General features: G+C 44.0%; 1 protein-coding gene across 1 annotated transcript in view; it reads right to left on the bottom strand.

Annotated features, from left to right (window-relative positions):
• LOC117454383 (gamma-aminobutyric acid receptor subunit alpha-2) overlaps positions 1 to 21,069 on the bottom strand; it is a 48,247-nt gene that overhangs the window by 16,570 nt on the left and 10,608 nt on the right. Inside the window, exons 4-7 of the mRNA XM_034093606.1 lie at positions 16,483 to 16,550; positions 9,319 to 9,539; positions 7,521 to 7,603; positions 6,563 to 6,706 (exon numbers count right to left, since the gene is read on the bottom strand). Coding sequence (XP_033949497.1) covers positions 6,563 to 6,706; positions 7,521 to 7,603; positions 9,319 to 9,539; positions 16,483 to 16,550 — 516 coding nt within the window. The remainder of the gene's footprint in view (positions 1 to 6,562; positions 6,707 to 7,520; positions 7,604 to 9,318; positions 9,540 to 16,482; positions 16,551 to 21,069) is intronic.

Raw genomic sequence — 21,069 nt, forward strand, 5'->3', positions numbered from 1 at the left:
AGGGTGTTAAGCTATTAAATATCTCGTTTACACACTTTTATAAGGCTGCTATTAATTCCTATTTTATATTTTTTACTAGGGATGCACACTTATTTGATTTGTATTAAAGGGGTTACATTTAGCTCATTTTCAGGTTCATGCACCTCTTTTCACCTGAACAAGAAACCAAAACCAGAACCCTTCCCTTAGTCTACCATGTCAAATGTGTTGGAGCGCTAGCCAATAGAAGCCCATGTGTTACATGGTGATGTCACTATATCAGGGAAGTAAACAAAAGAGCGCAATGGAGGTGTTTTCTGCAGGGGGGAGAAACTCCCTTTGGGATTTTAGCCTTTGCGGACCATTTACATCCAAAAAAACTGTTATTACACACAACAGGAAAGGGAAAAAACACAAATCATAATAGGGCCCTTTAAACGTGGGCTTGCCTTTGTATTTTTCATGTTAAGCTGACTTAGTGCATTTGCCTTATATCTGCACTGTCCCTTTACTGTAACTATGTTCATTTCACACTGTGGTTTGAATTTCTTGAATGCCAGCTGGCAACTATGTAGTAACCTGGACTGTTTTAGTAATGTGGCTACATAATTTAAAGGGGACCTATCATGCAAAGTGCACTTTTGTACATCTTTTATACATGAATATGTGTCCCCGGTGTTCCAGGGAACTCACCAAGTGTCAGAAAACACAACCCTCTTTCTTTTCCTCCATACCCAAATCTCTAAAAAAAGGGGCTGTAACGGATCTGATACAGACTGATCCAGATTTGAACACTGTCCTGACGTCAGGACGGTGGCGCTACGGCTATTGGTCAATTCTCCACCTATCAGGGGAATGAGAGGTTGCGCCACGGCCGGCCATTGCTGCTCGAAAGCGCTGGAGACGCTGTAGTACATATGCCAGGCCTGTAAGTGGCGCTGTAGTCTGCCACAAAAGCAGCGAAGAAGACTCCCCTTGCATGGTTGCCCTTCTGTTTATTCTCCGCTGTGGCTCTTTTTCTCCCTCCCCGAGGCAAGCGTTTGCGCCTCCTGCTTTAAAACAAATGAATAATGACTCTATATAATCATATGTAAGAATGTGCAGCGACGCGTAGTGCTGCGTACCGGTACGCCGAACCGGTACTGGACTTGTAAAAAGTTTCGGTTCAAGTCCGGTTAAAACCGGAACGTCAGGAACCGGTACTTGGACTCGCAAAAAAACTAGCACTTACGTATATTCTGGTGTCTGTGGTTATTTAAACATTCCCTGATAAACGTTATTCAGCGTCAATAAATGAGTGCTAATCCCAGTGTGCTCAGTGTACAACATCACATGTCATTTCACCTTCGATTTACGGTTTGAAAACGTAGAATTTCGCCACATGCTAATGCTAACCGGAAGTGAAGAATTTTCAGAATAAAAGTTTTAAGTTAATAGTGTGAACTTTCGGTTTTTTCAGAATAAAAGTGATTTAAATTAGTGTTTTTAATTCAAAATTACGCCATATCAACATTGATTTTAATTTCTAACAGTATGTATTGTAGAGTTGTAGAAAATACATGGTGCACAGACAGTACAGTACACTCTGACTGTACAGTCACTAGAGTGTAGCCTATACTGTATATTAGGCGTGTAACAGTGTGATGCGTATAGTCTACTCTACACTCTACCTTTCAGCAACGTTTTAGGGATTTAGGCTCAGTCAGCTCAGGGACTGTTTGGTTACTTTAGTTTGGTAAATGAAATAAATGTTTGAACTTTGTAGTAGTTCACTGTAGTTGCTGTCATAAGTCATTTGTAGACTAAGTGGCACATTTGTACTTTGTAGAGAAATGTAGACACAAGTTGGAAGGGAGCACAATAAACCTGATGAGTTTGAATTTGAGTTGATTATGAGTTAATTTTCAATTGATAATTAGCTCACAATAAGTTCACTTTAGTTACTCACACAACTTGACACAAGCCATGGGTTCAGGTCCGGACTTATAAGTCCGGACCTGAACCTGAACCTCTGGACTTGAGTCCGGACCTGAACCTGAATGTGAGTCCAGGTACGCAGCACTAGCGACGCGTCATTATGGGGAAAAGTAACCCATCCTATACAATTAACCATTGTTGTTCTCTACCGTCCACCAGGCGCCTTGGGGGACTTCTTGGAGGAATTGGATAATCTCCTCTCACACATCCCTGAAACTGGCCCTCCCGCTGTACTTCTCGGAGACTTCAACCTCCAGACGGGGAAGATAGACGAACTAACATCTCTGTTAATCGCCTTTGCTTTCTCACTCTCTCCGTCCCCACCAACTCATAAAGCTGGCAATGTCCTTGATCTCATATTCTCAAGGAACTGCGCTACTTCTAACCTCTCTGTAAACCCGCTCCACACATCTGATCACTTCTTCATCTCATTCTCTCTACCCCTTTCCAAACATAACAAACTAATCTCTTCTCATCCTGCAACTGTCCGCCGTAACCTCCGTTCCCTCTCCCCCTCTACCTTTGCCTCATCGGTGCTCTCAGCCCTCCCTTCCTCTGACTCGTTCCAACTCCTGCCTCCAAACTCTGCTGCAGAAACTCTCCTCTCTACTCTCTCATCCTCTCTGGACTCTCTCTGTCCTCTCACATCTCGGCAGGCTCGTCAGTCCCCTCCTGCTCCCTGGCTAAATGACGCACTGTGTGCTAATAGAACCGTCCTTCGGGCAGCAGAGCGGAAATGGTGGAAATCCAAACACCGCGACGACCTCCTAACCTATCAGGCTCTCCTCTCCTCTTTCTCTGCTTTGATCTCTCAGGCAAAAAGCACTTTCTTTCAAGATAAGATCCAATCTTCCTATTCCAATCCCCAAAAACTATTTTCCATCTTCTCCACCCTCTTGGACCCTCCCAAAGCCCCTCCCCCCTCCTCACTTCTGTCAAGCGACTTTGTTAACCACTTTGAAAAAAAGGTTGATGATATTCGCTCTTCTTTTTCTGACTCACGGTGAAGCTGACCGTTGAGCGGCCCAGACCAAGCAAGGAGGCAGAGGCAGAACGTCCAAAAATATAACCCGGCATGGGCATTTATTAAAAACATGGGCACAAAGTTCACAGCCTCAATCAATCCTGCTGTTCTCCTTGTCCACATCCTGCAGCCACAAGGATCTCACACACACCCAGCCCTCTCAACAGACAGAGAAACCGAGCCTATATACACCCACTCTAATCAGCACAACCAGACACAGGTGAGGGGGGAAGAGACAACACAACACCAGGTGCACACAATCATCAGCCACAGACAACATATACTGTGCAATCACGCCAACAAAGTGCCCCATCACCCGGCCTGAAGCCGTCAGTCCATAGTGACGAAGCCACCTTCGTCACATTTCCTTCCCCCTCTCCCCCGGAAGAACATTGTCTCTACAGTCTCGTGAGTCCGGAGTCTCCGTTCCTCTTCCCGAGCAAACGCTGCTCCTCTCTCGTCTCCTGCTGCCCCAACAGCCGTGGCCCCCTGGTCCGTTCCAGGCACAGCCACCCCCAGCCGCGGTTCCTCTCCTTGGTCCCTCTTCTTTCCTCCGTAATTTTCACCTCCTTACTTGGTCGAATCCCACTTCTGACACCAAATGTGAAGCTGACCGTTGAGCGGCCAAGACCAAGCAAGGAGGCAGAGGCAGAACGTCCAAAAATATAACCCGGCGTGGGCATTTATTAAAAACATGGGCACAAAGTTCACAGCCTCAATCAATTCTGCTGTTCTCCTTGTCCACATCCTGCAGCCACAAGGATCTCACACACACCCAGCCCTCTTAACAGACAGAGAAACCGAGCCTATATACACCCACTCTAATCAGCACAACCAGACACAGGTGAGGGGGGAAGAGACAACACAACACCAGGTGCACACAATCATCAGCCACAGACAACATATACTGTGCAATCACGCCAACAAAGTGCCCCATCACCCGGCCTGAAGCCGTCAGTCCATAGTGACGAAGCCACCTTCGTCACACTCACCTTTACTCACCGCTGGGTCACCAGACCCTCCTTCCACCCGCACACTAACCTCCTTTTCCCCTCTCTAGCCAAGTGAGGTTCTTACCCTCATTACCTCTGCCCGCCCTACCACCTGTCCTCTGGACCCTATCCCTTCAAACCTCCTTCAGACTATCGCTCCTGATATTCTACCGTTTCTCTCCCATTTCGTCAACACTTCTCTAACTTCTGGTCACTTTCCAAACAGTCTCAAGGAGGCAAGAGTAAACCCTCTCCTAAAGAAACCCACTCTCAACCCGTCTGATGTTATAAACTACAGGCCTGTCTCTCTCTTCCCGTTCCTGTCTAAAACACTTGAACGCGCTGTCTTTAAACAACTCTCCTGTTATCTCCATCAGAACAACCTTCTGGATCCGCACCAGTCTGGTTTCAAGGCAGGTCACTCAACAGAAACTGCCCTCATTGCTGTCACTGAGGAACTGCACACTGCTAAAGCAGCCTCCCTCTCCTCTGTCATCATCCTGTTGGACCTGTCTGCTGCATTCGACACGGTGAACCATCAGATCCTCCTTCGCACTCTCCAAGAACTTGGAGTTTCAGGCTCTGCACTTTCCCTCCTCACCTCCTACCTCAAAGACCACACCTACAGGGTAACTTGGAGAGGGTCCAAGTCCGACCCTTGTCAATTAACTACAGGGGTCCCTCAGGGCTCTGTTCTTGGTCCCCTCCTCTTCTCCCTGTACACAAACTCGCTCGGATCTGTCATTAGCCCGCATGGTTTTTCATACCACTGCTACGCTGACGACACCCAATTAATTCTGTCCTTTCCCCGCTCAGAGACCCAGGTCGTCGCACGCATCTCTGCTTGTTTAGCTGACATCTCTCAGTGGATGTCCACTCACCACCTCAAGCTCAACCTTGACAAAACTGAACTGCTTTTCCTTCCGGGAAAAGATTGTCCCACTCTTGACCTGACTATCAACATCGGCACCCCTGTTGTTTCCCCGACCCAGACTGCAAGGAATCTGGGTGTGATCCTAGATAACAACCTGTCCTTCACTGCAAACATCGCTGCTACTACCCGCTGCTGCAGATACACGCTTTACAACATCAGGAAGATACGTCCCCAGCTGACCCAGAAAGCGACGCAGGTTCTGGTACAGGTTCTCGTCACCTCACGCCTAGACTACTGCAACTCCCTCCTGGCTGGTCTACCTGCATGTGTCATCCGACCTCTGCAGCTCATCCAGAATGCAGCGGCTCGTCTGGTCTTCAACCTTCCTAAATTTTCCCACACCACGCCGCTCCTCCGCTCCCTTCATTGGCTTCCGGTAACTGCTAGAATTCACTTCAAGACACTGGTACTTGCTGCGAATGGATCTGGCCCTTCCTACATCCAGGACATGGTTAAACTGTACACCCCAGCGCGTGCTCTATGCTCTGCATCAGCCAAACGACTCGCTGCACCCTCGCTGCGAGGGGGACCCAAGTTCCCATCAGCAAAAACACGTGGGTTTGCTATCCTGGCTCCAAAATGGTGGAATGAGCTCCCCATTGACATCAGGAGGGCAGAAAGCTTACACACCTTCCGGCGCAGACTGAAAACTCATCTCTTTCGACTCCACCTCGAGCGATAGAATTACTAACAAAGAACTGCTAACAGAGCACTTATATACTAATAAAGGACTGGCTTATCTATAGCCAGTTAAGTAGCACTTGAAATGCTTGGCTCTATGAAACCTGATGTACTTATATGATTCTGTTTTCTTCAAGGTTGTGTCTTCCTGGTCGAATGTACTTATTGTAAGTCGCTTTGGATAAAAGCGTCAGCTAAATGCAATGTAATGTAATGTAAAAAAGAACACCGACAGGCCGATTAGGAGCCCAACGTGAAGCGGAGGGATCTAGATCGGCATGAAGGCACATTATGCAATGTGCACATTATTACACATGGCCACATTCTCAACAAAGTAACGATATGACTCCCAATATTAAATTAAATGCTTTTTTGGATTTAGAAAATGATTTTATTGATTTAAAAAATAGTTGTATTGATTTAAATTGACATGCATCCGCTAAGAAAAATAGTCCGTTGTTACTGTTTGAACTAACGTAGCAACGGCAGGAACTGCTTCGATAGTGTTTTTGAGGAGCTTTTTGATTACAGATTTGAAAACATCGTTGCTTGCTTTAAAAGTAGCACAATTCATTATGTCAAACCTTGGAAAGTATCTAGATATCCCTGCCCTAATGCCAAAGTAACTGCCAACTCCCCTCTCCTGCAGGGGGGCGTGGTCAGTTGCAGCTCACAGAATCAGCCCCCTGCAAAAACAGGGCTGGAAAGAGCAAATAGAGCGAAATGAGACATGGCTAAAATCTGTTTGGTATTTTGAAAAAATATATATATTTATATACTTTATATAGGTATGGCCCTACAATATATTTTTCAAATATAGCATGATAGGTCCACTTTAAGCATTTTTAAATACCAAATCCAGGGTTTCTTTGTTTTTCTATAGCTTAAGGAGCATTTACTGCAGAGGATGGAGGCATTGATGGATTGTATCGTTCCCTGTAGACTTTTACGACTGAGAACTCCATAATAGCTTACCTGTGCTCGATTTGATAGTCTCTTGACCGACCGTTTGTCCAAGCAGGTCGTACTGGTTAAGGCGGGAGCTTTCTCCTTCCACCACGACAGAGTCGGAGGCATTTCGAGTCCAAGCATAAGTCACTTCTGAGATTGTGTAGGCATCTAAAAAAAGAGAAGAGGGATAAACCCATAGGGGATAAATGTGGGGCAGCTGCAGCTATCGATGATTTTACGAGAAAATATTTCACTGACCCAAATGAAAAGCCCCCACTACATTGTGTTTGAAGCTGTGTTTCTAGAAAATAAGGGATACTGTAGGGAGAAAAACAATCTCTCTGTGGCTGAAGATGGAATTCATACAATGCCAACAAGCAATTGATGCTCAGTGGCATTTGCCCTTTTCAATCAGTCGCACAGCGTACACTGAATATGGAATTTGAAAGCTTGTAGCTAACCTATGAATATCTGATGAAACAGAAAAACTGATTTTTGTTCCCTTCTATATACATTATTGAAATATTCTGCCAATCATGTCATGCTTCAGATTGTGGTGTTGTACAGAAAATAGGACATTATACTTTTACAATTCCTTGTTTCTAAATCAATATTTTGAAAGCAGCTTAAAGCGAAAATCCTCATCCAAATTTAAAGAAGCCTTGGAAATGAAATATACATAAAAAAACAGGTATAAATTGGAAAAAATAAAGTATTTGGATGAGATTTGTACCCGTATCTCCCAGTGACATTCCCACTCAGTCCTTTATCTGGCAGTTATCTTTATGTATCTTTTTAATTACTGCATATTGAGTGAAAATGTGAAGGGTTAATAACGGAAAAGTGAGCCATGCAATCCAGCTTCACTCGGTTCTTAGGCTGCTGTCTTTCTAAAGAACCAGTGAGCAGAAAAAGAAGAAAAAAAAGCAAATAGCATTTTACTTAAGGTCCCTCAGGCGCTATCATCATCAGAGGTACTCACAGCTGCCAAATTTGAGTGGACAGGAATGAAAGTCCATGGGGAAATCCTCCAGATGCATTGGGCACTCTGCATGCACAGTTAACCTGCATCCAATTCACAGAAAATTAAAGAGACTTTCCAAATGCATGAAAAGTAAACAGTACAGATTAGGCACGGTCTCGAATAAAAAAGAAAACTCATATGCCTCATGCACTATTCAAGACACTTCCCCTCTGTAACGCCGTGGAATAAAAAGTATTCATCTTGACTGTAAACAGCAGAGCAAAGTAAACAAGGTGCTGCAGCAGAAATCAAATAAACAAACGTGTGTCGACGTGACGTTAGCTTGGATAAGAAATTCAATCATCGTGAAAATAACTTGCAATAGATTTTCATTCATATTGATTTTCATGAAGAAAGGCATGTTGACAAAACATATAGTGGCATACAAATGGAAGCATGAAGAATACATTTGAACATTGATTCTGAACAGTAGTTGGTTTGTCAAAGTGAAAAGAGTGTTTGCTGAGAGGATGGAGACCACTTTCATGTCTGTACACTCAATATGCACCCTCTTCAAATGTTTCATTATTCGTTTTAATCCAATGAATAGATGGTACAGCATGGCCCTTATTTAAAAATGTATTAGCAGATTACACCAAATTAAGTTAATTAAGGGTTTATCATGAAGTCTGTAGTTATTTCACTGTGATATTTCAGGTCTTTGAATGGGGCTAATGTGATGTGATGGGATAACTCACAGGAGGGCTACTATATTCATAAACTATTATTCTTGCCCTCTTGCTTTTACTAATGTTGTTTTATATAGCAACCTTAGTCACATACTTAGCCTACTTAAGCAATGTGTTAAGTAACGCACATACTCCCGGGAAGGTGTCTGATAATGGCCTTTAATGGGCTGATAACATTCAAAGTTTGCTAAACGAATATTAAGCTACAGCTCATAGCCTGTTAGCAAAGTACAAAAAGAGTTGGGAAAAATCTTGCCTAGCTATGTCCAAATATTAAAAAATCAGCCGTTAACGTTTATTCATTTAAGTACAAACTAACTTTTGGTGATACAGGGTGAAATGTCCCAGAAGAGTTTATATTAAGCGTAAATACATTGCAGTGGTGTTATGGCGCATTTCCACTGCAGCGGGTAGCCCCGTTTAAGCGTCCTTAATCGTCCTCAAGCGGCCAGGCCAGTTTTTTGGTGGCCTTTCCATATAGCGCAGCACCGGCTAGCGGGTACTTTTTCCCTCTTTTTACAGCCCCATAAAATCGTGGTTCTATCAGACTAGGGCCAGGGCTGAACTAGTGACGTCAACACTCTCGACTGCTGATTGGTCAGAGAGAATCGTCACAAGATCGCGCGCGAGATCATCCCTAGCGTCGCATATATATCTAGAAGCAAGCTTGCAGCATTTTTATACACAGCATTTTTGTAAACGGAGGAGCTAATGGCAACGTCAAAGAAAAGCACACCGTGGTCGACCGAGGAGGTGACGACGTTCCTACATCTCATTTGGGATAATAAAATCCAGCGGGAGCTCGACGGGAGCCCCGCCTACACTGCGTTGCTACCCCAGGTCCTAAACTGTAATGGAAATGCGCTACGGCCTCGGACGGCCAGCGAGGCAGCACGAGGCCTGAGCGAGGACGCTTAGGGACGCTTAAACAGGGCTACCCCGCTGCAGTGGAAATGTGCCATAAGTTCCCTCAAGGCAAGAAGGCTTATAAGAATGTCACCTACTAGTCGAGAAATACCTTTAAAACACATATGTGGCTTTTTCTTTGGACATGCTCCTTGAATTACCTCATGGTGTACAGCAGGGTCCCATCATCTTTGATCCTCAGCAGTTTATTGGGCATGGTCATGTTATGAGCCACAGACTTCTTCCCGTTGTGGAAGAAGGTGTCCGGAGTCCAGATTTTACTGGCCATCAGGTTGTTGAGCGGCAGTATATTCATCGGTCCGCTAAATTTCAACCTCTCGTCCTTCCAGCTTTGCCTGAAAAAGACATCGATGGTGTACTCCTGTAGGGAATACATGAGTAAATAATCATTTTGATGCTGTAACTTTCCATCAAGTACTTTCTTAAGAAATGCTGACTACACCTGCCACTTTAAAACTCAGGCGCTGAATGGCTCTCCCTATTTGTCAAAGCTCCATCAAGGTGAGGCCCGTGTCTCTGTGTTCCCCTCAGCTTTTCTAAGCGGGTGTTTTCTAAGCTTGCTCTGAGGCCGAGACAACCCCTTGACCTACAATCCTCTGTTGTCAAAAAGAAACACACACAAGAGAGGATTTAGGGCAGAAAGCGCTGCACTGTGAAATGTGTGTTCGTGTGAGAGCCAATGTGTGTGTCTGTGCGATTTGAGCGCACAGCGAGCAAAGACTGAGTGGGAGATAAATTCCTCCAGAGTGTATTTTTCTGGTCACAGTTGAAAGGGCCTCTGACATTTAGATCAACTGAAACCAAAACGTAATGGCGGGTCTACACAATAAATTACAGTAAAGGTTTATTAAAATGTTTTCTTTTTGTCGTAATGGACAGCTTTAGTATTAGTCATCATAACATTCTACATTCTTAATTGGGATATGGTAATGCGAAAAGCTATGTCAGCTGTCCGTCAATCAGACAAGTTGAGAACAAGCTAACTGTGTAGCAAAATAATTTACAGCCAATTTTTGAGAAGTTAAATGAATTCCCCTCAGTCACTGTTCACACAAGTAAACACAGTAAAATGGAATCATGAAGTTGTTTTTAAAGCTCGATAGTTGTTTAAAACAACTTATTTATGTCACTTGAGATCAATGAAGGTTGGACCCAAATGCAGGACGTTCACGATCTTACTAAATAATATAAGGCAGGGCAAGGCTAAACACACAGACCAATACTCTTTGATGCACAGCAAACAGGGATCCAACAAACAATGACAGAAAGACAGAACTTAAATACATGCAGGACCAATCACCAGGACAAGACACAGCTTGGGAAGGCAGAGAAAACAAAGGGGCATCAGGTGAACACAATCAGGTAATCAAACATGAGGGGAACAACACAAACAGGAAATACAAACAGACATAATACAGTGTATGAAGGATTTTCAAAATAAAACAGGAAACAAGCAGTTCATGACAATGTTTAAATAATTGACAGTTGCTTTCACATTTCACATCCTCCTCACAAGTATTAACCTCTAATTTGCTCCAGAAATGGCTCAAATTAGCCACACTACTGCACTGGGACAACATGTCCCTTCGATATGGTGAACATCGGGTGTTGTTTATCTTGAGTCGTCCAACATAAAACATCATGCTGCCATTACACTCACTGGCCAAGTTTGTATAAATCCACGTCTGGAGATAGTCCCCAAAACAAATGCACAATTTCCACCATTTGAGTAATATTTGATAACTGTTATAGAAACCGAGCCTTTCAATAATAATTTAAATACAGCCTGTTTGTATAGATGCGGGTCTTAGGGCTTGGTGCAGGAAACTAGAACACTTTCAAGATCTGTTTTCTTTCATGTGGTTGGTTGACAATAAAAAAACGTCTCTTGACTTACTGTAGCCGATAAAACCTGTCTGATCGCTTCACTGCTTGTGACTCCTGCCCTTTCCGACGTGTAATGACATTGATTTATGCTTAAATGCACAGTCACCACACAGACCACACCTAGTACGTTCTGCTGCATAAATCTGCATAAAGACAATATATATTTTGCTTAGTTACCTTTGGCCTCTTTGTTTAGTTAATGCTCTTTTGAAGCTAATGCAGGATGTTTTCTTCTTTTACTTGTTTCATTTTTAAGCTTTGGCTGTCAGTCGTCCTCCTATAAATCTGTTGAGTCCACCGCAGCAATCAGATTAATTGCTTTGCAGTATTTGAATCAATCAGCTGACCCAGAAAGCGACGCAGGTTCTGGTCCAGGCTCTCGTCATCTCACGCCTAGACTACTGCAACTCCCTCCTGGCTGGTCTACCTGCATGTGCCATCCGACCTCTGCAGCTCATCCAGAATGCAGCGGCTCGTCTGGTCTTCAACCTTCCTAAATTTTCCCACACCACTCCGCTCCTCCGCTCCCTTCACTGGCTTCCGGACAAGACACTGGTACTTGCGTACCATGCTGCGAATGGATCTGGCCCTTCCTACATCCAGGACATGGTTAAACCGTACACCCCAGCGCGTGCACTTCGCTCTGCATCAGCCAAACGACTCGCTGCGAGGGGGACCCAAGTTCCCATCAGCAAAAACACGTGGGTTTGCTATCCTGGCTCCTAAATAGTGGAATGAGCTCCCCATTGACATCAGGACGGCAGAAAGCTTACACACCTTCCGGCGCAGACTGAAAACTCATCTCTTTCGACTCCACTTCGAGCGATAGAATGACTAACAAAGAACTGCTAACAGAGCACTTATATACTAATAAAGGACTGGCTTATCTAAAGCCAGTTGAGTAGCACTTGAAATGATTGGCTCTATGAAACCTGATGTACTTTATGATTCTGTTTTCCTCAAGGTTGTGTCTTCCTGGTCGAATGTACTTATTGTAAGTCGCTTTGGATAAAAGCGTCAGCTAAATGCAATGTAATGTAATGTAATCAGGTCAAAGGAGAATATATTAACATCAACAACTGCAATAAATCATATGTAATCAGCCTTGTGCCTTATTTTTGCTAATTCTATACTTTTCTCAAAACATGAAATAAGAGGCATTATCCCATAGATATTTTTTCTCATTCTGTCATATTGGTAACTTGCTCACCTCTGCCAGTGATACTGAAGGATGTTTTCACCTTGTCAACCCTGTCCATCTGCTTGTTTTCAAGATTTTTTAAAGGAACCATTTGGCTGAAATGTAGCGTAGGGATCACCCTCGGGTAGGTGGTGACCTAGGATTTCCTCGAAGAAATCATTTGAATGTCTAAGTCCTAACGTTTTCATATTTTGTATATTTGATCTGGTCCACAGAAGTGCTGTTATATCTCTCACAGGCTCCACCCTCTACTGGACTCTATGGGTCTATGGGACTCTATCCTTATCATGCAAGCATTCACCAACTGAGATTTCTATAGATTGGCGAAGTCCCTCCCCTTCCGGTGGACCTCCATGGGACCTTATTTCGAAAAAATTATGTATTGAAGTCAATGGAGAGAGAAAGATTATCTTTCGATCCTGTTTGAATTGTGCCACGAATTACACATATGATGTTTGTCAATTTAAAAGATAATTTTGCAAGTAAAATAAAATAAAAAATGTGTCGTAAAACTGTGAAGTAACACATTTGTTTGTGTGAAACGTTCAATGAACTACATATCTGGTCTCGCAGAACAACACACGTCACCAAGATGGCCGTCACTACTGTCTTGTCAACAAAACGATTGACTACCTCACTATCACCACAATGAAACACGTCCAGACGAATGTCATGCAAAGCTGCCAGCCTGCCTTCCTTTGATTCTCTCTGAACTGCCTGGTATTTTTAATGTTTAATGTCAACCATTTGTGCAGATAGCATGCAAAAGATCGGCGATCGTCGATGCTAGCGTTAGCATTTCTCCCCCGTGCTTAAATTGTGTATTATAGAATGATCACACCGGTGACAGTACTCTTCAAAGGGTTCACGAAATATAACTACTACTCTTACTGTTTAACATTTTGGGTTACTTAATGTTACTTCATATTAAGGCTAATAAAAATGACAAGGCTGTAATGCTAACTAACGTGCTGGCTACTAGCTAGGTAGCTAACTTGATCCAGCCACTCCTGATCCTTTCATCAGTCGGGAAGCGAAAGAACGAGCAAGACCCATTGCTGGTATAATAACAACCTGGTACTAAGCACACAGGCATCTTGTTAAAGTTATCTTATCTTAGCCAGCGCCATATAGATAGATTCTATCTATATGGTGCTGATCTCTATCTCTTAGTGGAGGAAAACAATTGTGACATCACTTACGCGACTCTGGGATTTGTAGTCTTTCTAGTTGCGTATTTTTCATAGTCTTATATTTCAACAGTTTTACGACAAACTGTGACTTTTTTGACATGGAAATTATTTTTTAAGATTGACAAACATCATATGTGTAATTCATGGCACAATTCAAACGGGATCGAAAGATAAGTTTTCTCTCTCCATTGACTTCAATACATAATTTTTCAGAAATAAGGTCCCATGGACCGGAAGTAGATGGGCGTGACTTCGCCACTCTATAGACGTAGCCGGCCCCGGAGCGGGCCTACCTGAATGCGTGTGCATCTCACTTCCGTATAAAAAGAGGCCCCGCCTCCTGACCATCATCCTTTACTCTTCAGCGAGCGGAGGTGATAGCCTAGCACTGAGTCCGAGACATATTTTTTGAGAGAAAGGAAGAAAGAGAAAGAAAGAAAATGAGTATTCTTTTGAAATCGTGCCCTGGCTTAAATAGCGGGCGCCTATCCCCACCACCTCTGCTTCGAGTGTTTGGGGGACCAGGATATGGCCATTTCTGGATTCAACGGCAGGTCAGCCTTTTCTCATCCACTGATGTTGCGGTTTTAACAGGGGGTCAGGAGGCTGCGCCCAGTAGTGCACGCCTCCACCCCGCAGTGAGATCTGTCTTAGAACCATTTGAGCCTCTAGAGCTCTCCTCCCTGAAAGCACTGTCGTGGAAGACAGCGTTGTTACTTGCCTTAACGTCAGCCAAAAGAGTGTCCGAGTTAACCGCTCTGTCGGTGCACCCGAGCTGTTTACTGATTCGGGGTGACCGGAGCGGGGCGACACTCAGAGCAAACCCCTCCTTTGTGCCCAAGAACCTAAGGAGTGCGTTCAGGTCGAGGGCTATTCAGTTGGGGGGATTTAGTCTTCCACCCCATGGTGGGGCCAGGGAAGCAAAATTACATCTCCTCTGCCCGGTGCGCGCATTAGCATGATATGTAGAGCGCACAGATATCCTGAGACGCACTGAACAGCTGTTTGTGTGCTTCGGGGGCGGGGTGACTGGAAAAGCTCTGTCCAAGAAACGCCTGGCAGGCTGGCTTTGCGGAGGCATTGCACACGCCTACGAGCAGGCAGGGAGAGCCTGTCCCACGGGGGTCCGTGCGCACTCCACACGAGCTGTGCCTGCGTCGACAGCTTTATTCAACGGTGTGAGTGTGGAGGATATATGCACGGCGGCGTCTTGGTCTACGCCAGGTCCCTTCATAAAGTGTTATCTCTTGGATATGTCTGGCTTTTTCTCAGCGTCTGTGCTTGCTGGGGAAACACAGGATTGGCGAGGAGGGGGGGGGTCTGTGGGTCAGTGGGCATCTGACCCCCTCCCCGGGCGTAAATGCGCTTACGTTTCTCCGGACTCCTGGAGGGTCGCGGGGTGACGTAATGCGCTTTGGGCCCTTACAGGGCTGAAGGGCTCTCCCCCTCGCCTGCCTGGGGGCAGGAGGGGGAGAGCCCACCATACTATAGTCCGTACACACTCTGCACGGGGTCAGTGTCTGAGTGTGGGGGACACAAAGAGCACGCTCTCCCCGTGCTCTTTAGGGACTCAGGAGATAGGGTGCATACAGCTGCGGACTTTCCCTGTCTGCCTATAAGCGGACGCGGGGGAGCCCTCAGCACTGTTTTCGAGCACACTTTTTTGCGAGGCAAGCGCGTCAGGGTGTGCTCTATCGGCCGCAGCCTGGACTTCTCCACGGTTACAACCGAGGGGGAGGTGAGTGAGGCGCAGCGGCTGCTAAAGCCGGTCAGGGACAGTGAGGTGGAACGGTGTGCTGGACGACAGTGCGTGCATACATCGGGGCTCCACTGTACCCATAGAGTCCAGTAGAGGGCGGAGCCTGTGAGAGATATAACGCCGGGTTAGGTATTGTAACCCTTGTTGTATTAGCACAGGCGGAGCCCTCTACCCTGGGGCACTGTCTGTCCTATACCGCTCGCTGAAGAGTGGTGAAGGATGGTGGTCAGGAGGCGGGGCCTCCTTTTATACAGAAGTGAGATGCGCACGCATTCAGGTAGGCCCGCCCCGGGGCCGGCTACATCTATAGAAATCTCAGTAGGTGAATGCTTGCATGATAAGGTAGTACTACCCATAGAGTCCAGTAGAGGGCTCCGGCTGTGCTAATATTAGCACAGCCGGGTTACGTATTGTAACCCTTGTAATATTACAAGGGTTACAATACGTAACCCGGCGTTTCATGTTTAAGTGCCCTCTAGTTTACATATCTCTTAGAGGCCACTGCATTGAACTCAAACATCATAACTGCTAAATCAATAGATCAATCACTCGGGAAATGGGTCTTCAACAACAGAAGGGACGCTGATAATATGATGTGAGGGATGGGCGCATGTCAGTATGATAAACAGGAAAGCCCAGGATAAATAAAAAGGAGTGACTGGAATAACAAGAGGACTTTCAATAATGTATAAGGAGACAATCATCAGATGAAAAGACGTGGTGCGGAGAACTGGAACATTATGAAAGGAGGGAAAGCCGTGATGATACTAAAAACACGGCAGAAGCATATTTTCTTTCTTTGTGTAAAGTATGAATATTATCCACAGCCAAAAGGGCTGAAAACGTACTATGCCCTTCTTGGGGTTTCCCTTTCTTGTAGTGTGTTATAAGGGTTTCTGTGCATGTAAATGGTCTGCTATGGCTAGAATCAGTGTTCCTTCCAGAGGGAGTTTCTCTCTCACACACTGAAACGCCCTGATTGGACAACACATTTTCATGATAGGCTAAGGGTCGGAACATCTCTAAGTGGTTGACCAATCACAGCAGAGCCGGCCAGCTAACCAATTAGAGCAGACTGGGCTCTGCTTTCAGACAGAGGGTGAAAAGATGTGCTGCAGCACAGGTAGTATGAGAAAAATAAAGAGCTTTGTGAACATTAGAGCATGGAAACATGTCACAGTAGAGACATGAAATACAAATATGAACCTGAAAATGAGCATCATAGGGCCCCTTTAAACTAAATAAAAGACATGTCTGCTCTCACCATGTCTGTGTCTGAAACTGGTCCGAAGCTGGTGACGTAGATGTTTGTCTTCACCTCTGTTATCCTGTCTGAATAAGAGAGAAAAACAAGGCGTCAAAACACTTAAGACGTCAAAACAATGTTAAAAAGAAAAGTTGAAAGACGTTGAAGTGGAGAATATGTGATGTTTTTTATGTTTCCTCAGACCTGTCAGATGCTTAGTATAAACAAGAAAACTGAACATTATAAATGAAAAGCTTAATTGTTGTGTTGTTTTAAGGAGAAAACAATAATAATTTAAGAGTACTATGAGCATAAAAGAGCTTTAGTCGTCATTTCTTTTTTTTGCAACAGCCATTTAATGAATTGTAATTTCATTTTTAGTGTCAGCCATTCACATTACCTACGCACGACTGACTTTACTGTCCTACAACCTTATTAGAGCTGTGATACGGTACTGTTAATGAAAATTAACCTACATTCAACTGGCAAAACACAGGGAGGCTTTTATTGTGAAGCAATCAAAGGAAAGGCAATGTATTTGGCATAAACGCTGACAGCAATCTTTCTTTCAAAATGAGCCTACAAAACAAGACTTTTAGACGATAGAGCAAATAACGTTGCTCTCTGATTGTTGAAGGTTTGATTAAATTGTAAGTCATGCGGGATTTACAGGGTCTTCCAATAGACCGACTATAAAGTCAATAACATTTTCCGAGTCAGCATATTGCTCACGATATCCTTGTTTATTGCCTTTAACTAGCAGTATTCCCTCGCAGAGCAAGTGTTGTCAGCATGTCTTGATAAACAGGCTCATTTTAAAGTAAAGAGTTATTACTGTACAGAGCCTCAAGCTGGATGACTTGGCCTTGTGCACTGACAAGACTATGTGACGTTTAATTTGTGCTGGCAAATTCATCAAAAGGTGGGATCAATTTGATTTCATTTAAGTGACAAATTGTATCTTGTGCAGAACATTTTTTCAATTGTGGCCTTGATAGATTTCTCTTTCTCTCTATGGCCACCCCTGGCCCCCGTAGCTCAGTATTGTTCAATAACAAAGAGAAACAGATGTCTATAGAACGTATACATGTGACTTGATCCATCATGTTCTGATTATACACCAACAGCTCTTCACATTCAAAGATGTCATTTTGTTCTTAAGGTCACATACGGTTCAACGATGCGTGAAGAAGGACAAACGTGTTGCTGATAAATCCCGAGGATGAAATATGCACACTCAGCTCACCTTTACGCAGGCCCGGTTCCAGAACAAAATGATTCAGGGTGCATCTGAGATTAGAGAGGGTGCAGTGGTAAAGTGTTATTTTTATAAGTGGGAAGTGGAGTGGTCCTATTGAATTTAAAAGCATCAATCTGGTGCACTTTGAGAGCAACATGAAGAGATCTATGGATCTATGTGCTCTTTGCTTGATTCATGCCTTCCCAGTCTCTTATCACGTAGCAGAGCATGGCGCCAGTTGTTGTAGCAAGTTGTGGTGAAGGCATCTGACTTACTTGAACCGAAATGTCTACATGCATAGCAGAAGATGGCATCTTTTTTACATGAATATTCCAGCCAATCTGTGTTTTGAAACCATGAGCTGCAAAATGAGCACCTCACCCCGCTGTACAGGCGAGTTTGGTACTTTTTAAATATACCTGGGCAGGCTCTGTTTTGCCGAGGTCCTCTGGCACTTGCGGGCCGCTGAGGGGTGGTGGTGTTTGGGGCAATGAAGACGGCTGCGGCTGCTCCGCCTCCGTGGGCGAGGCGGGCAAAGCCGGCGAGTCGGGCGTTACGGCCCGTCTACACTACAGCGTCGAAAGCTCCAATCTGCCCATTCACTTTCAATGGGGTGACGTCACGTAGCCGCGCTTTTTCGCCGAACTGAATTGTGGGTAGCAGAGCGAGGCGTCTCAGGCGACAGAAGTTGAACAATGTTCAACTTCTGTCGCCTGAGACGCCGGAGTAGCCAGCGCCAGCCAATCAAATCCCGTTTCCCAAAATCTGACAGCTGAAGCCGTAGCCAATCAAACCGCGTCTAAGCTGGGAGAGATATCCCGCCGTTCATTTCTATATTTCAAAAAAAGTCGGAGGAGAAACTAACTTTCGCCGTAGCGAATCACCCGGTTTTGTATGACCAGACCCTCTTCACCTACCGGGATACAAACCGGAGGAACCAGGCATGGAGGGAGGTGGCAGAGACAGTGGGGGAAACTGGTAGGTTTTCGCCTGTTTGGGGAGTTTATATATATATTGCTCGCATAAAATCCCCGGGGTTTTTTGCTTTGTATGTCGGGGGGCGGGAGATTCATGTGATTGGTTGTTGGTCGTGTTGCTTGAATAAAATCCCCAAGCTCCAGACACGCCCAGCTCCAAGCTATTTTTGGAGCTGTAGTGTGGACGCTCCGTTAGTGTCCACGACAGTGGCCAATAGTATGAAGCTGCAGCGTCGGAGACAGCAGTTACAGAACCGCAGTTACAGAACCGCACACACAGGTCCCGCGTCACGACCGCACAGACAGGTCCCGCGTCACGTGACGGTCAACGCACGTTTACATGAATGTTTATATATATATTCTGTAAAAATATAGTCTTTTATATGTATATTAAACAACACTGTTAATTTAGTTTTGGGTAGGTTTATAATTCCCGTTTCATTATTATTCAAAAGAAAACAACACTGTTAAACACTGTTCCTTCTACAGTATCATCATTCTCGTTTCATTATTATTATTAATAAATCAAAGGTGTCTTCGAAGAGGTGCTCGATTACTGAAAAACAACTGTTAGTGTGTTCATGCACCAGCCTGCAAAAGATAAACAAGCAGTTTGACCGAGAGGCATTTCAGTTCAGAATACATTTTTATTTATTTTTATTGCGGGGTCTGCTGTTTCTTCACTGGGGGTGAGGCGGGGTCTGCTGTTCCCTCTCGAGGGAGATAACCTGTCGTGGCACTCTGAATATTGGCTGAAGGGTTCCCTCCAGCAAGCTTCTGGCCTCCAGAGTCCAGAAGGCAAACCTTTGGCCATGCCTTTGAAACAATAAGAACAAGACGTCATCTAAAGTATTGCATAGGCTAAGGCATTGGTGCACAATTGATATGCATTAATAATCTCAACAATAACTGACTAAAACACCTCATGCAATATTACAAAACATGTCAAAAATGATGACACTGTCTGATAAACAGTAAACAGGCAGTCAGCACAGTAAAGATTATTTACAATGAATTCAAATTGTAATACAATGACTATTAAAGAAGCATTTACACTGAAGACAGAACTTAGGCTACTGCTGATTTAATGTAGTGGACATATTGACATGCTTTTGTCATCCGTTGAAGTTTAATTAATTAGCTGACTATAATTAATCATTAGGGTTGGGAAGTTTACTTTTTTTAAATGTAGTAGTAGGAGTAATTACCCTGTTAAAAATGTAATAAGTAATGTAACTTGACTATGTAACTATTTGTATTGAAATTCTAATGTTAATTAGGTTATTTTATGTTTTTTGTGAGTCACTTTGGATAAAAGCCTCTGTCAAATAACATAACCATAACATAGTTTCATTAAACAAAATGGTTAACAATTGGTTTTGCAGCGAGTCATCATAGGCTAACAGATTACATTTAGCACTTGTTGCTTGTATGGCTGTTCAATACAACAGAATAGTTGTTAACTTTAAAAAAACAAAACATGATTCACATTACTCACACTCTTACTGTAATTAGTGATTCAATTACTCAACTATGACACCTAGTTGGGCTTGCCAAAATCACGCTAGTTTCATTAAAAAAATTATCAAATATGCTAACGAAGCTAATGCTTTTGCCGAAAGCTATAGCTAACGAATAGTTGTTTTTAGAGACTTTAATACGGTTAGAAGCTATCATAAGCAAACAGATGTTTGTTTGTATTGCCTTAACACTATCATAGTTAATGTTAGCTAATCACACTTCATTTCAAGACACCGGAATTGTTATTAATGTTAAACAAATAAAACTGTAAAAGCACTTCACATTACTCACATTCTCTGCGTTGACGTTCACATTCATGTGAACGTGCTCCGTCACGTGCCGCCGTGACGCGGGACCTGTGTGTGCGGTTCTACAAGTGCGGTTCTGTAACTGCTGTCTCCGACGCTGCAGCTTCATGCTACTCACAGTGGCCGCGGGTAACGTAATGTCCCCATGATCTGAACTGTTATTACCTGCAGTAGATGCAGTGTTACTGCTGGCGATATGGGCTGGTTGTTTTAACCATTTTCTGATGTCCATCACTGACACTGATAGCTGTGTAAGCACCTTGCAGATGACGAACGCGCAGCGGCATAGGTCACACGCACCTGACATAATAACGTTACTTACCGTTTAAATTGACCAAATAAATGCAGCAATGTTATTTAACCACAATTCCAATTTATTTTATTTCAACTAAATTCTTCTTCTTCTTATTACTATTATTATTATTATTATTATTATATATGTAATATTTTTCACTTTTCTTTTTTTTCACTTTTCATTTTTCAAATGAGGGTGCAAAACGACTCAACTGAGGGTGTAATGAACCCTTATGCACCCCCGTAGAACCGGGCCTGCCTTTAC

Source organism: Pseudochaenichthys georgianus, chromosome 10 (assembly GCF_902827115.2).
Source record: "Pseudochaenichthys georgianus chromosome 10, fPseGeo1.2, whole genome shotgun sequence".
Lineage (NCBI taxonomy): Eukaryota > Metazoa > Chordata > Actinopteri > Perciformes > Channichthyidae > Pseudochaenichthys > Pseudochaenichthys georgianus.